Source organism: Hippoglossus stenolepis, chromosome 19 (assembly GCF_022539355.2).
Source record: "Hippoglossus stenolepis isolate QCI-W04-F060 chromosome 19, HSTE1.2, whole genome shotgun sequence".
NCBI lineage: Eukaryota > Metazoa > Chordata > Actinopteri > Pleuronectiformes > Pleuronectidae > Hippoglossus > Hippoglossus stenolepis.
This window is the reverse complement of record NC_061501.1, coordinates 122675-140015: the sequence shown is the minus strand read 5'-3', so window position 1 is coordinate 140015 and position 17341 is coordinate 122675. Positions and strand designations below refer to the sequence as shown.

Below are 17341 nucleotides of genomic sequence, written 5' to 3'. Positions count from 1 at the left end.
CCTCAGTCACATACTCATCCTATATAAATGTAAATGGTATACAATTTAAAAACTTTTTGTAACTGCTGCTTCAAAAGTGAAAAGGTCATTTGTGAAGTTTTACTTCACATCACACTCAGCTCGTGAATACGTCCATTCCTGACTGAAGTGTTCAGTTGTTAACGTCATCAGGTTAGAGGGCTCGTCAAATCACAGCCTCATGAGTTTTCAGTGTATAAAACTTGCTTAAAGGGGACATAGCATGCAATTTCCACTTTGTTAGTGCTTCTACACATTAATGTGGGTATCTGGCATGTCTACCAACCCCAAAACTCTGGAAAAAAAACACTCGCGCGTTTTGTTATGGTTCCTCTAAGTCAGAAACGTCATGCTTGAGTGACTCGAATGAGCTTTCTGTGTTTTGTGTCGTAACAATACACTGGAAGTCTCCCTACATGGCCTTGGCCCACCCCCCACCCCACACACTCGTTACTCCGGGTTTACACCGGACGCAGCGAGGCTGCGAGGCAGCGCAGCGCCGTTCCCAAGCGCGCAGCCGCCTGGCTGTTCACACGGGACTCGTAATTCTCCGCGCTGGTCAGCCCGCGATTCACTCACATGTGGCATTTGTCTGGATCGTTGGGACTGGGAGGCTGCAGCAGCTGCTCGGGCGCGACCGCTCGCTCTCCCATGCGTGAGCTGGAATTTGTGTCAACGCCACACAGCCAGCAGTGTGGAAGACGTCCGCAGTGTTCAGCACTACTGTAACACTGGCACAAACACACAGAGCCCCCCCACTCGTTACGCCGGGTTTACCCCGGACGCGGAAGCGCCGCTGCGAGGCAGCGCAGCACCGTTCTCAAGCGCATTTCTCCGTGCTGGTCAGCCCCATAGACTGTATATATAAGGTCAGCCCGCGATTCTGCTTTCTCCGCTTGTTGTTATACCCATTGAATGTCGGGGTTCGGGGGTAAATGATGGTCTTCATAGCCCCCCACCCCTCTCTTTCTCTCTCTGTCGTGCTTGTGTGCTTGTAGTGGATGGGCAGAGGGGACATTTAATTATGTGATTGGGAAAATTAAAACTCCAGGACAACAGAAGGGGAATACAAAGTATGGGATGCATATTTGATAATTTATATCATATAAAATATGTAATTTATATTGTTTAAAATCATGGGGGGAGAGGGGGGAGGGGGGAGCTGGCTCATTAGCATTTAAAGGAACAGGCACTCAAAACAGGTCACTCTGTGGAGGGCTGTTTTAGACAGGGTAAAAAGGGTGCTGTTTTAAATGATCCTCGTGGTATTTTGACCAAAGTATTGTAATGGCAGATTTTGCATTTGTGTAATGTTTAATAGAAGAACAGATATGTATTTAGAAGAAGTAGATAACAAATGTGTTTCTGTGACTTACAAAAGTTGCAGAGGGGACTATAAGTGGTTATGGCCCCCACATGTGTGTCTTAGCAAATGCTTCACTGCAGGGGGGTTACTTAGTGTGTCTGATAGAGATGGGTGAGGGGAACTCTGCATTGTATACAGGACTGGGGTCTTTTGATGTTGTAAATCTAGATAGGGGATCTCGGAGACAGATTGTCTCACACCAGAAGTCACACCAGGAGATCTGAGACAGGAACTCTGCCCAACCTGGTCAGACATCAAGAGACTGAAGAATACCTTTTGGCTCCTCGCAGGGAGGGGCTTCTGATTGTATAAGTGAAGTGATTCTCCTGTGCTCTGTGCTCATTCTATACACGTCACACTAGGTGGCTGTGTGGGGTGAGCCCACCTGCAGGTGTTTTAGTTGAACTTTCCGAGAGACAATGTTATGTGTGTATTATTATACAATAGAGTATCATTATTAAACAGAAACTGCCACCACAGTATGTTACAGACATTTCATTAAGACCCCAAGGAACCATATCAACTTGTGGTAAAATGGGCATACAATGTCCCCTTTAAGTCAACCGGACACTGTTTCCCTGGAGGAGAGGATGACTGCGTTGGAAAGCAAAGCCAAATAAAGCGTTGACTCAACATATAAATGTAATGTTTTTTTCCCTCTACAATATGTTCAACATATAACATCAAGCATCACATGAATAAATGTATAGTCTTCAGTAACTGCAGTGCTTTTGGTAAAGGCTTACTAATAATTACTATGAATAAATAATTTATTAGTAATAATTACTATATATTAATTATTATTATTATTAATATCGTGTGGGAGGGGATTACCCACGTGTGTATTATAATGACCCAGGGTGACCAATAGCAACAGATCTACCAGCCAATAACAAGCGACTTTTCGTTTCAAAGGTCTGTGGTTTCATCCAATGGTGAAGTGAGATAAGTTCTCACAAGCGATTTCGCTGCGATTCATATGCTAATAGCCTATGCAGACACTGAAAAAAAACGTTACGTGATGATCAGTGTGGAAATTCTGGCGCCATTTCAAACAAATTAACATTTAAACTGTAGAGAATCAGAGACGTCAGCTGAGTCTGTGAGAGAGAGAGAGAAAGAGAGTGAGCAGTTGGCAGCGGAATCGGTGTGTGTGTGTGCTGTTACCTTTCCCTCAGATTCTAGGACTATATTAAAGAAGCTGTGCAATTCTTTTACATAATCAACCGCTTATAGACATCAATTTGGCCCGGGACAAACGTGATTACTAGCAGTTTCCACTGTACTATAATTTTTTTGGAGGCAGCACGAAATTTGACAGAGCCGGCTCGGAATGATCTGAATATGCGTGAATACATGACACATTGAACACCATTTATTGCAGGCCAAGCAGTCTTTTGTGATATGTATATCACGCATGTTGATATCGTGATGACCGTAATTGTTTGATATAATGTGCAGCCATATACAGTATGCCTATTATCTCTATAGTTATACAAAATTTAAAAATAACAATTCAAGTAGACAACAGATTTGCACTTGTCAACCGTGATGTCTACAGTATGCTGGGAGTTTTATTTTTTACTCATTGCTATTACAGAGCACATGACGATTAACAGTATGTACAAACAAAACTGTACATAGCAGAAATACAAATACTGAAAAACAAAAAACGGCTCGGTATGAATGTGCTTGCGGGGAATGCTTAGATCCATGGAATTAGAGGTGTAATTTATCATCAAATGGTGATGTCAAATAACGGGAATAACATTCTGATTCACTGAAAGACACAACACATGGACGATGATTCAAACAACACGCTACGACGTGGTTTCCACCATGGCAGCGTCCATAGCGACCACCATAGCAACGATAAAAACGTTGCAGTTCTACAATTTTCTGGCGAGATCTGAAAAAATATTCATGATAACTAATAAAATATAGGTCATAAGCATGAACTGGCTGAAGATTGTGAAATTGACACAACTTCAGGCAGCTCTTAGTATTTTCATTTTCTGTTATCTTGTTTTCCATATACTAACTCTCATGTCGTTTCAGAACTCAGCCACTCCCCCCTGCTCTGCATCACCTCTACCCACGGATTCTAATTACCTTGCCTGTGTTACGCCCCTAGAAAAGGGGAAAAGACAGAAATGAAATGGACACAGTGTTTGCTGGCTTCAAGTCCAAAGTGTAATGCATGAACAGATATAGAGACATTGCATTTTCTGAATTTTACAGCAAATACCAAACACATCAGGAAAATCGGAACATGAAATATTCAAAATAGAAAAATACATATGTGGCATCTCTGAATAAACAACATAATACACACAATGACAACATTCACCCAACCAACAGTAACACTTCCACCATACAACACACACAGCGGCCCAGGCGCTGCCCGCACATCTGGACCCTGCGCCGTCTGCGTGTGCCCACCCAGCAAGCATGGTGCATCGGGCAAGCTCCCTCATGTTCAAACTTTCAAAACCTACCTATCAAAACCGCCTGTAAACAAATATCCCACCACCAGCGCTCTCCCCACGACCTATAACACACAGCACAAGCGTGCAGCCCCCACATTACAACACCTATCCTTACCTAGAAAAGACAGAAATGAAACGGACACGGTGTTTGCTGGCTTCAAGTCCAAAGTGTAATGAACGAGCCACCCCCTCTACTGTCCAAACCCGGAACCCCAGTGTGATAATAACCCAAATACCAAAGCAACAGAACGCAGACGTCACCGATAATTAAACCCCTGCAAACAACACTAGAAAATGACACATCCACCACACCTGCTCCACCCCCAGACGCACCTGCTTTCCATCAGTCACTCAGTATATACTGTATCTCTTGTTTCACTGCTCTGCCTGATTCCTGTTCTGACCTGCCTTCTTGGATCCTGGATTCCCTTTTTGCCTGCTCCCTATTGGCATTAAACCTGAACTCTTGCTACTCCTAAAACTGCTCAAGTGTTGTGCTATTGGGTTCTCGTTTGCCATTTTGCGCATCCTGACAGAAATCAAAGGGTACATTTCTCGCTCGAAATGTAGTCAGAATGTATTTTGATGCCCAAACTATGTTATAAAATGAAATTTTTACCTGAAAATACAAGGAATGTTGGTCATGTTTTCGTTTCGCAGACGGGAATTTGAGAGTCACGTGACGTGGGCAGAGGCCAATGCAAAAACAATGGGCAGACAAAAACATAGGCCTCTCACAATTTGAGAGGCTACATTTTGAGATTACTATGTTTTGCCCAGTGGAACAATGTAGCTATTAAATGTTTGGAGATGATACTGGGTTGTTTTATGACAACAGACACAGATACTGTCACATCTTTGATGTTGATGACTTGTTTTGTGTGTGTGTGTGTGTGTGTGTGTGTGTGTGTGTGTGTGTGTGTGCTGTGCACATGGATGTCTCAACAGTGTCAACAATATTTGTGGCTGTGATGGAAAACATACCAGTATGAGTACAGGCTCAGAGGCCTGCTGCTCTCTGACAACTGAGGACTTCAAGAGCTACAAGGTCAGGTGGAACCAAGAGATTCATCACAACAGGGAGTTATGGAAGGCCCAGGCAGCCAAAGGTAGCCACACACTTCTCTATATCTTATGCAAATCCAGTCTTTTCAAGGTATTTTACTATCTCAGGATCAACATTTTCAAAGAAAGATCTGAGCACGAGCTTAGTGTGTTAGTGTAATAGACACCCTGCAACATGCCCTAAATATTGGTTGTGCTTGATGAAGAGATATCAACCAGTCTTAAACTTTGCTGTCATATTGTGAGTTTCAGAATACAGTGAGACTGCTGAACATTACGGATGTGAGACAGCACATTGACCCAGAGTAAAAGACAGGGGAATTGTAGTTGTAGTGATCAAAAGGGTACAGAAATTGTGATTTACATTCACAGAGCTTACAAACAAAAGGGGATTCCAGGATATGGGGATTGGTAAGGTGTGAAAAGAATAATAGGGGCACTGTAACACCAATCTAGATGTAACAATAATGTGGTATCAGATAGTATTCACCAGAAGAAGAGAGGGCTCACTACCCCATTTGTGTATTTTCTTCCTCAATCCACATTTAAATCAATTAAAATCTAAAAACAAAAAGGTTTCCTCTATTGGACAGTTGAGTGTTGACATGATGTTCATCAGTTTTGTATAATCCACCATAGCACCCCCTACAGATTTTCTCTCAGGGTCTTCTTATTCATGTACTTTTCCCTCGAGATATTAAATTGGAACTAACTGTATCTTGCCAAGACATAAAGAAAATCCTCTTGCCAGTCTTTGCCACACCCATCAGGAGGTCGGCAATTTTGGATTGAAGATTTTTGGCATTTTCACACATGCTAAAAAATCCTACTACCCCTACAGATTTCATCTGATTGACTTAGAATTTGGTTAATTAAAGTTGTATTTTTCTGTGAGTTTTAGTCATGGGCCTCGCCTGTGGAGTTGTGTCAAGATTTCTAAACTCAAAACTTCACATGTACGACAAAAGTCCCGCCATGAACAGATACATATAATAATATTTGATATATACATATATATATATACATATATATATACACATATATATACACATATATATATATACATATACATATATACATATATATATACATATACATATACATATATATATATATACATACATACATACATACATACATACATACATATATATATATATATATATATGGACAGAAGCACCAGTTATTTAATTAATAAGTGACAGCATACAATAATATTTAGTAACACAGACAGTAGCACACACACTATACCTACATGCACTCATATTTACGAACAAAATGCATACTGTAGTGTCACGGGTTGTCCCTAGGGTGGGGCAGTGCAAAAGAGAGCGTAAAACAGGCACCATCAGACAGTATAAATGAAAAATAAAGGTTTATTGGTCCGTCCCACTGGCAGTTCCTTTAAATCAAAAAATTAAAAATAAACAAAAGTCCATGAATAAACATAAAGCGTCCCGGAGGAGAAAGTGGTTTCTTCACCAAACAAACTTACTCCAACCCTGCAAGGTCCTCGGTAGCTGTTCCTCCATGTAGGCATCCTCTCTCCTACTCCGGGCCCAACTCCTCTCTAGTGGTGCTCTCCCCTCTGCCCTTTATTCAGTCTCCCAGCCCTGCCTCAATTAGGGGCCTTAAGCACCTGCAGCTGGGTGCACGATGAGGCAGTCTGGGAGCTGTAGTCTCTAGCCCGGTGGCCACAACCTGTCCCCTTGTGATGCCACATATCCCTCTCCCCGGGCCTGACGTCCTCGGCAGGGTGAATGAGGACCAGAAGGCATCACGGCGTGACAGGGCATCTGTGTTTCCATGGCGCCGTCCTGGCCTGTGAATGACAGAGAAATTAAAAGGCTGGAGGCTTAAAAAACACCTCGTTACCCTGCTGTTGGTTTCTTTGTTTTTTGCCATCCATTGCAAAGGTGAATGATCGGTCACCAGAGTGAACCTCCTTCCAAGCAGGTAATATTTGAGGGTTTCCAGGGCCCATTTTAAGGCTAAGCACTCTTTCTCCACTGTGGCATAGTTCTTCTCTCTCGGCAGCAACTTCCGACTCAAATACAGAACGGGGTGTTCCTCACCTTCCTTTATCTGGGCTAGCACCGCGCCCAGACCCACCTCAGAAGCATCTGCCTGGACCACAAACTCCTTGCTGAAGTCGGGGGCAGTAAGGACTGCTTTCGAACACAAGGCCCTCTTCAGGTCGCCAAATGCCTCTTCTGCCGCCGGGGACCATGTCACCATACGGGAGTGTTTCTTGGTCGTTAGTTCTGTGAGAGGGGCCGCTATCATAGAGAAGTCAGGGATGAACCTTCTGTAATAATTGGCAAGGCCCAAAAAAGATCTCACCTGCTTCTTGGTCACCGGTTTTGGCCAGTCTTGGATTGCACAGAGTTTTGCCTCCTGGGGTTTGACAAGGCCCCGCCCGATGGTATACCCCAAGTAGTTGGTCTCCCCGAAAGCCAGCTTACACTTCTTGGGGTTCGCTGTCAAGCCTGCCTGCCGGAGGGAGTCTAGGACCTTCTGCACCCGCGGTAAGTGACTTTCCCAGTCTGGGCTCTGAATCACCACATCATCCAAATAGGCAGATGCATACTCTCGATGGGGTTTAAGTACCTGATCCATCAAGTGCTGGAACGTGGCGGGAGCTCCAAACAGGCCAAAGGGCATCATACGGTACTGCCAAAGACCTCCCGGGGTGGCAAAGGCTGTCTTCTCCTTTGATTCTGCAGACAAGGGAACCTGCCAATACCCTTTTGTAAGATACAGGGTTGTTAGGAATCGTGCCTGGCCCAGGTTTTCAATCAGCTCATCGACACGAGGCATGGGGTATGCATCAAATTCAGACACTTCATTTACTTTTCTGAAATCACTACAAAAACGTATAGTTTTGTCCGGCTTGTCTGCCAGGACGATAGGGCTTGACCAGGCACTCTTGGACTCCTCAATCACGTTCAATGCCAACATCTTCCTTACCTCCTCATCAATCAGCTTCTTGCGGGCCTCCGGTACCCGATAAGGCTTTTGGTTTACCGTTTTTCCTGGCTGGGTCCGTACTTCATGTTGCACCAGGTGGGTGCAGCCTGGGAGGCATGAAAAGACATCCTGATTACCTTCCACAAGCTCCTTTGCCTGCTGCAGCTGGTGAGGGGAGAGGTCCGGGCCAAACTGCACTTCGTCCCGGGCAGGATCTTTCAACTCTCTGGGGGGAAGACAATTGAACAACGCCTCTCGATCATGCCATTTCTTTAAGAGGTTAATATGGTAGATTTGCTCACCTTTCCTCTTCCCCGGTTGCCGTACTTTATAATTGACTTCCCCAACCTTTTCAATTACTTCATATGGTCCCTGCCAAGTGGCCAAGAACTTACATTCCACGGTGGGGACCAGGACTAGGACTCATGGCTTTCAGGGTCTTGTTAAACCTCTCCACTAACCCATCCATCTGGGGGTGGTACACCGAGGTTCTCACCTGTTTCACGTGCAAAAGCGCACACAACTCCTTGGTGACTCTGGACATAAAGGGGGTCCCTTGGTCGGTAAGAATCTCCTTTGGAATCCCTACCCGGCTGCTGAAGAGGAACAGTTCCTTTGCTATTTGTTTAGCATTTGCCTTTCTTAAGGGGACAGCTTCCGGATAACGGGTGGCGTAGTCTACTATGACCAAGATGTACTGGTGTCCACGGGCACTCTTGGGCAGTGGACCCACAATATCCATGCCCACCCGTTCAAAGGGGGTTTCTATGATGGGTAAAGGGATAAGGGGGTTCCGGTAAGTTGGTTTTGGTGCAGTTATCTGGCAATCTGGGCAACTGCGGCAGTAGTTCTCTACCTCCTTGTGGACTCCTGGCCAAAAAAACCTCTGTAACACCCTCTCTTTAGTTTTCTCTACCCCCAAGTGAGCTCCCAGCAAGTGTGTGTGGGCTAACTGCAGAACGGTGGGGCTGTGAGGTCGGGGCACAAGTAGTTGCTCAACAACTAGGTCCTTACTTCTTGTTACCTGATACAAGAGGCCATTTTTCACTGAAAAATGAGGGTAGGAAGGAGTCAACCGGGTTCCCACCAACGTTCCCTCTAGGACCTGGACATTTCTTAAGGCATTTCCCAGGGTTGGGTCCTGTAACTGCGCTGTTCCATACTGTCCTTTAAGGGGCGGCAGTTCCTGAGGGCCATCAGAGACATCCTCCCTTGGCCCAGGTGGTGGCTCGGAGTCGTCCGATTCAGCTCCACTAGAGGCTTCTGCCAAGGCTTGGACTGACCCTGGGGTGTAAAGGGAGGGGTTGACAACGTTAACCCATGATTTATTTATTTCAGAATTGTTTGACTTACATTTCCGTGGCTCTCGACTGAGCTTCTTTAGTGCTTCCCTCCACAGCATCCGGAAGGCCGGGCAGTCCCGCCCAATCAGGACTGGGACTGGAAGGGACCGGATTACTCCCACCTCAACATTAAACGTGCCCTTAGTTGTGGTGAGTTTCACTACGGTGGTTGGGTACTCATGGGTGTCTCCGTGGAAACAAACCACCGGGACGAGGTTGCCTTGAGCCGGGGAAGATGCCTCCAAGACGGCCTCCTGGATCAGGGTCCTGGCACTTCCAGAGTCGAGCAAGGCTTCTACATCCCGCTGATTCACTTTTACGGGGCACGTCGGTCGCCTGTCCCTACTTTCCCCCAGCAGGGCAGCAAAGTGGACATGTGGTCCACTGGCGGACTCGGCTGTGGGCATGGGCTCGTCTAGCCTTTCGCACTGCCACGAGATGTGGCCCAATTCGCCACAGCGATAGCACTGGCAGACCTCCGGGTTAGAGTGAGGGTTGGCCAGTGTAAGACCACTTTGGCGATGAACACGTGGCCGGGCAGGGAGGGAAGCCACAGGGTTTTTACGGGGTGGGCGGAGCATGTCCTCGGCCGCCTGGTACTGCTCTACCGCTTCTACCAACTCTGTGGCCGTCGTTAACTTTTGGTGGCTGATTACCCGTTTGGCCTCATAAGGCAGACCCCGTAGATACCTGTCCATGTATTTGTCCGGTTCTAGCCACCTTTTCGTCACTCTTATCAACTCATGCATTTGGGACCGGGGCGTCTCTCCACTTAGGAAAGACCAGTTATGAAAACGTTGGGCCATGCTAAATTTAGTGAGCCCCTGGCGACTCAAAATCTCTCCCTTCAACTGGTCGTAGTCATGGGCAATATCGGCCTCTACATCTTGAAACGCTTTAAGTGCCTCACCGGATAGGAAAGGCGCAAGAAGCCAACCCACTGTCTCCTCAGCCACTCTTCTCGAGCTGCAGTAGCTTCAAAGGCATGAAGGTATGCTTCCACATCGTCTGTCACCCCTAGTTTAGGGATGAAATCAGCTGCCCTGGGTCTCGATTTTGGCCCCTGCTGGAGCTCCTGCTCCTTCAGGTCATTAGCCCTTATTTGCTGTTGCAACAGGGCACCACTGATTTCTTGCTGGGCCCTCTGGCTCTCCAACAGCATCTGCATCAGTGGCTCCATTTGGGATTGGTGGCCTGGTGTTTGAAGTCCTGAAAAAAGTTGTCTCAGGTCCTCCAAATCTTCACTCTCAATCATCAGCACTTCGGCCCCGTTGCCCACATTCTCCACCACCTGTAGTGTCACGGGTTGTCCCTAGGGTGGGGCAGTGCAAAAGAGAGCGTAAAACAGGCACCATCAGACAGTATAAATGAAAAATAAAGGTTTATTGGTCCGTCCCACTGGCAGTTCCTTTAAATCAAAAAATTAAAAATAAACAAAAGTCCATGAATAAACATAAAGCGTCCCGGAGGAGAAAGTGGTTTCTTCACCAAACAAAAGTACTCCAACCCTGCAAGGTCCTCGGTAGCTGTTCCTCCATGTAGGCATCCTCTCTCCTACTCCGGGCCCAACTCCTCTCTAGTGGTGCTCTCCCCTCTGCCCTTTATTCAGTCTCCCAGCCCTGCCTCAATTAGGGGCCTTAAGCACCTGCAGCTGGGTGCACGATGAAGCAGTCTGGGAGCTGTAGTCTCTAGCCCGGTGGCCATTTTGGGTTGTGGGCACTGATCCTGGGTGAGGATGTAGCGCCCCTCCACAACCTGTCCCCTTGTGATGCCACAATACGTATAGTATGCACATACACGCCAGAATATAAACAACCAAGGATATTCATACTTGCATGTATATCTGTAGATATGTAGAGAGATTATACTAGATCATTTATATACATAAAACAGCTGCATAGACACATAGACGGACAGACAAAACGTCTGTCCGTCGACATTCTGACAGATGGACATGCAGAATGACAGATAGAGAGGCCAAAACATGATCAGACAAACAGACAGATACATACAGAGTGACAGATAGTCACATAAACAATCAGGAATATGGGTGGATAGATATACAGATTAAACAACAAATAGAAGGTGTGGCAGTTGACCATGCCACGGGGCTCTCACCACAGCAGCCAGAGACGAACCATTCTGGTTTTAACATTTTATTATCTCAAACACACTTCAACTTAAAGCAGCTAGCTTTGCAGCTACGTCCTGTCTAGAGTCTCAGTCCTCCGTGCCTCCGTGTGTCTGAGTGTTCTTCCAGTCCTCCTGAGGCAGCTCAGATGCTGCCTCTTAAGCACGAGGACCAATCAGCTAACAGCTCTCACCTGTGCTGATTGATCCTCTGTGGTGCAGGTGAAGGGTGCTCTCCCAGCCCCCTCACCTCCACAGAAGGATAGATATAATGAGAGATAAGGATAGGTAGAATAAGGTATGGACAGTATTCATGATACATGTATTTAAAATATGTATTTACAATACAAAATTGTATTTTGTAATTAGTATTTGTTAAAAATGGATCAATATTTTGTATCAAAATACTCTATTTTATGTATATATATATATATATATGTGTCTATATTTTTGTAGTTTAATAATAAGTCTAAGTGTGTAACTTAGTGGGAGCTGTTTTGTGTAAGAAAATTGTCTGTCTTTATATAGCACTTTTCTTGATGGCCACTCAAAGCGTTTTACAGTTTATTGCCAGAGGGTTAGAGGATGACCTCTGCCGTTTAGTGAGAATTGTTCTGAAATAAGGTCCCATATTGTGTAAAATATATTTTCTGGGCTTCTAGATTTACAATCCGTAATTACTTGAAGGGGGTCAGTAGGTACCCTCAAAGTATGAAAACAGTCACTCCGCGGACTTTTTCACTCAGTCCATTCTCAGAAATATGTTATCGAAACATCTCGTTTCGTACTTCCTCCCCCATATGATGTCATTCGGGATCGCACTCATCTCTCAGCCCCACCCAGCCGGTACCAGTCCAGCCTCTGAACCCACCACCACCCCTCAACACCGAACTCGACACAGACATGTTGCTGAGCTAGCAGCTTGTTAGCTACCACAGGCTAACCACAACAAACAACACTGAAGAAACACTACAGTGTGGAAGGATGTAGGAAGAGAATGTGTCCGTGCACATTCCTCCTAAGAACGTTACTGTTCGAGACCAGCGGTTACGCTTTATTTCTTCTGACGTGCTGTGTTGGTGTGCTCAATACGGAGTAACGTCTACGTATTGAGTCGACTGTCCTACATTGGCCGACTTTCCTGCTAAAACTTGAACAAACATGAGGACGGTGTAACTTACCATTCAGAAACATCCTGTTGTAACCGACTGTAAATATGTGGCTGGTATTCTATAGCTGTATCCAAACATACCAACGTGACTTTCAGCGGTGTTTACCAGAGTGAATGCGCCAGAAAGAGACTGGTGATAGGCCTGGTTGCGTCTAACTCAAAGAGCAGTCAATCAGAGGAGGAGCTCAACAGCCTGTTCTGTCTGCAGCTCCAGAGAGAGGCAGACGAGAGGACATGGAAATACACATTGCAGTAGTTTTTTCTACTTTAAACCACTGATATATCATCTTAGGGGTACCAAAACCTCAAATTAAATCCCAAAAAGGTGTAAAATATGGGCCCTTTAATTAATTACTTAGAAACTAATTGCTACGGCTAAAGGTACAATCAGTTGTCTGCTTATGAAGGAATTGTTTGTCATTGTCGTCAGTGTTGCTGGTGCAAGGTAGGCCCTGCATTACCAAACAGATACTGTAGGTCAGACTATTTGAACTATCTATTGACTGGTTGCATGTCAGATTTATGGCATTCCCTCTTAGCTGTTGCTCTCAAAAATGGTCACCTTAATCAACTGAGTCCGTTTACTGTGTTTACAGTGCATCCGCAAAGTTTTCAGAGCCTTTCAAGTTTTCCACATTTTGTTATGTTTCAGACACATCTTAAAATGGATTCAATTCACTTTTTTCTCTCATAAATCAACACACAATACTCCACAATGACAAAGCAAAAAATGTTTTTTGGAGGGTTTTTGTAAATTTATTAAAAATAAAAGAGTGAAATATTCAATTTACACAAGTATTCAGACCCTTTGTTATGACACTTGCAACTGAGCTCTGGTGCATCCTGCTTCTATCAATGGTCCTTGAGATGCTTCTACATATTGATTGGAGTCCTCCTGTGCCAATTGAATTAATTTGACATAGTTAGGAAAGGCAAACACCTGTCTAGATAAGATCTCATAGTCGATGGTATATGTCAGAGTGAAAACCAAGCCCTATAGACCTGCGAAACAGAATTGTGTCAAGATATAGATCTGGGGAAGGATACAAGAACATGTCTGCAGCATTGAAAGTGCCCAAGAGCACGGTAGCCTCCATCATTCTCAAATGGAAGAGATTTGGAACCACCAACATTCTTCCTAGATCTGGCCACCCAGCCAAACTGAGTAATTGGGGACGAAGGGCCTTGGTCAGACGGGTAACCAAGAACCCAATGCTCACTATGAAGGAGATCCAGAGTTCTTTTGTGCAGATGGGAGAACCTTACAGAAGGACAACCATCAGTGCAGCCATCCATCAATCAGGCCTTCATGGTAGAGTGGCCATACACAAGCCATTCCTTACTAAAAGGCACATGACAGCCCGCTGGGAGTTTGCCAAAAAGCACCTAAACGACTCTCAGACCGCAAGAAGCCAAATCCTCTGGTCTGATGAAATGAAAATTGAACTGTTTGGCCAAAATTCCAAAAGGCTTTTGTGGAGGAAACCAGGCACTGAGCATCGCCTCATTAATACCATACCTACAGTCAAACATGGTGATGGCAGCATCATGCTGTTGTGCAATAATGCATTAAACGTGATACCATAAAATGGTGTGCCTTTCGGCATTCAATAAATTTGGTTATCAAAATAAAATATTGAATATTAATATTAAAAATATTAATATTCAATAATAACTTTAATTTATTAAAGTTACCTTGGGGCACCACCCTTCAAAGGAAGGGAAAAGATAGCCAATTTATTGATTAAGTCTCATAAAAGTTCTAACTACAAATTTGGAACTCTGATTAACAATTAAATTAATAACTATAACCAAAATTGCCATATAGATATTTAGCTAAGTTGAAGGATATAGAGTTCTTGACAGTGTAGAGGTTGGCAAAATTCACTTATGCAACATTAATGAAAAAACATTTGTGAAAGAAAAACATTTATTATGAATATAACAAAGTATAAAAACACAAATTACTAACGGTGTACTTACTAAACAAAGATAGGTATGTGGGTATGCATGTGAATGTGTCTGTGTGAGTCAGCGTGCTTCCACAATGGCGGTTGGCCACCTTGAAGATAACGCCCCTCCCCCCTATTGGAATGTTTACGACGTGTGTCGGGGGTCAGAGATAATAGGGTGAAGAGATATGCGTGTGTCTGTGTGTGTGCCAAATTAGAGAAAGTTACTAGATGCATGCAAGGAAAGACTGAAGAGCATAACTAACATTAACTTTCAAATAACTTGTAACCACAATATCAAAGCAACACAAATCAAACTTATAAACATCACACAGAATCGAATAAACAGTCTTTGCTTAGCCTAGTATAATTATTAAGCCCAGTTGTGGGCTCAGCTGTACGTGTGAATGATTCTGTGCTGTCTAGATGGTCTATTCTACGTACTACGGTAAGTGAGTCGCGTCATTTCCTGTTTTCCTGCCGCTGGTGGTGGTCGCTGTCTCTGAACTAGCTCCTCTGCTAACACAGATATTTCTCTATATTACTACGGCTAAGTCTATAGTTAAACATCAACACATACCAACTCCTACTCTTTGGTGCTTAGTGATTCTGTGTCCTTACATCAGCGTGTCACCGGATTCTTCTGTTTGAGCTCACCCTCGTAGTCTAATATAGCAGTGATGGCATCTCTCTCTCCCTCTTGCTCCCCTGCTCTCTCTTGCTCCGAGTGTCTCATGTTTACTTACTCCTCTGCCTCCTTTAACAGTAGTGGTACATGTAATAAATGTAGTGTATTGGTAGCGATGGAGGCGAGGCTTAGCGACTTAGGTCGGCTCCGCTGCTTAGAACCTCCGTTAGCTGTAGTTAGCCAGCCCCGCTAGCCGCCGCGGAGCCACCTAGCTTAGCTTCCGCTAGCAGTCCTCGACTTGTCCCGTGCAGCCGGGAGCCCAGGGGGGCTGGGTGACTGTCCGGGAGGGCATAGTGCTACCCTTAAAAGCCCACGATTAAAGACCCACCAGCTCACGTTTCAAATAGATTTTCTCCACTCAGACGCACCCGTTGAGAAGCAAACTCTGGTCATTGGTGACTCGGTTCTGAGAAACGTGAGGTTAGCGACACCAGCGACCATAGTCAATTGTATTCCAGGGCCAGAGCTGGCACATCGAATCCAAACTGAAGCTGCTGGCTAAAACTAAACGTAAATACAGTAAGATCGTAATTCACGTCGGCCAGCAACGACTCCGGCCTCGTATGTCGGAGGTCACTAAAGTTAAGAGTCGGTGTGTGCTTTTGCAAAAACGATGTCGGACACAGTAATTTTCTCTGGACCTCTCCCTAACACAACAGGTGATGACATGTTTAGCCGCATGTTGTCTTTTAAACCGCTGGCTGTCGAGGTGGTGTCCTGTAAACGGTGTGGGCTTTGTAGATAATTGGCAAACTTTTTGGAGGAAACCTGGTCTTGTTAGGAGAGACGGCGTTCATCCCACTTGGGATGGAGCATCTCTCTTATCTAGGAAAATTACATGTTCTATTAAATGACAACCCAGAGTTGGGACCAGGACGCAGAGCTGCAGTGCTAAACATGTCTCTGCGCTCCCTCTGGATCAGTCACACAACCACAAACCCATAGAGATTGTGTCTGTCCACCGTCCCATTACATTATTTAAATCAAACAATAACAGAGGGAGAATTCCACACAAAAATCTAATACAAATTAACACAACCTCTGCAACAACTCAGGAAACAAAGACTTTTAAATGTGGTCTGTTAAACATAAGATCATTATCATCAAAGGCTATTTTAGTTAATGAACTAGTCTCAGATCATAAAATAGATTTATTGTCCCTCACTGAGACATGGCTGCATCCTGATGAATATGTCAGTCTAAATGAATCTACTCCCCCAGTCATGTAAATACACACGTTCCCAGAGAATTTGGTCGAGGAGGTGGAGTTGCTGCTATTTTTAACTCCAGTCTATTAATTAATCCTAAACCTAAACTAAGCTACAACTCATTTGAATGTCTTGTTCTTAGTCTTCCACACCAACCAAGAAACACCAACAGCCAATCATATTTGCTGTAGTTTACCGTGCCCTGGGGCTTATACTGAATTTTTAACAGAATTCCCTGAGTTTTTATCAAACCTAGTCCTAAAGACCGATAAAATTATTATTGTTGGTGACTTTAATATTCATGTTGACAATAATAAAGATAGCCTTAGCGTAGCATTTATTTCGATATTAGACTCAATTGGTTTCAGTCAGTGTGTACACCAACCTACTCATTGTTGTAACCACACACTTGACCTTATATTATCATACGGTGTCAAAATTGAACATCTAACGGTACTTCCGCGCAATCCAATTCTATCAGACCATAATTTAATAACCTTCGATTTTTCACTATCAGAATATATGCCACTAATAATAAACTCATTTTCAAGATGTTTACCTGATAATGCTGTAGCAAAATTTAAGGAAATAATTCCGATTACATTTAAACCCGTACAATCCGTCGATATGAACAACAAATTCATTAAAAACCCTAGCTCCACTGAGATTGACCATCTCGTCGATAGCTCTGTAGACTCATTACGATTAACATTAGACTCAATAGCGCCTCTAAAAAAGAAACATATAAAACATAGTAAATTAGCTCCGTGGTATAATTCCAAGACACATGAGTTAAAACAAGTATCAAGAAAACTAGAAAGGAAGTGGCGCTCCAGCAACCGTGTTGAAAATCTCCTAGACTGGAAGAATAGTGTTAAAGCATATAAGAAGGCCCTCCACAAAGCAAGAGCCGCCTACTATTCGAAACTAATAGAAGAGAA

At 44.3% G+C, this 17341-nt stretch overlaps 1 protein-coding gene across 1 annotated transcript in view; it reads left to right on the top strand.

The window, feature by feature from the left end:
- The window catches only part of pde1ca (phosphodiesterase 1C, calmodulin-dependent a), a 119619-nt gene that overhangs the window by 85475 nt on the left and 16803 nt on the right, over nucleotides 1–17341 (top strand). The window contains exon 15 of the mRNA XM_047344602.1: nucleotides 4822–4982. Within this exon, the coding sequence (XP_047200558.1) occupies nucleotides 4822–4982 (161 nt within the window). The remainder of the gene's footprint in view (nucleotides 1–4821; nucleotides 4983–17341) is intronic.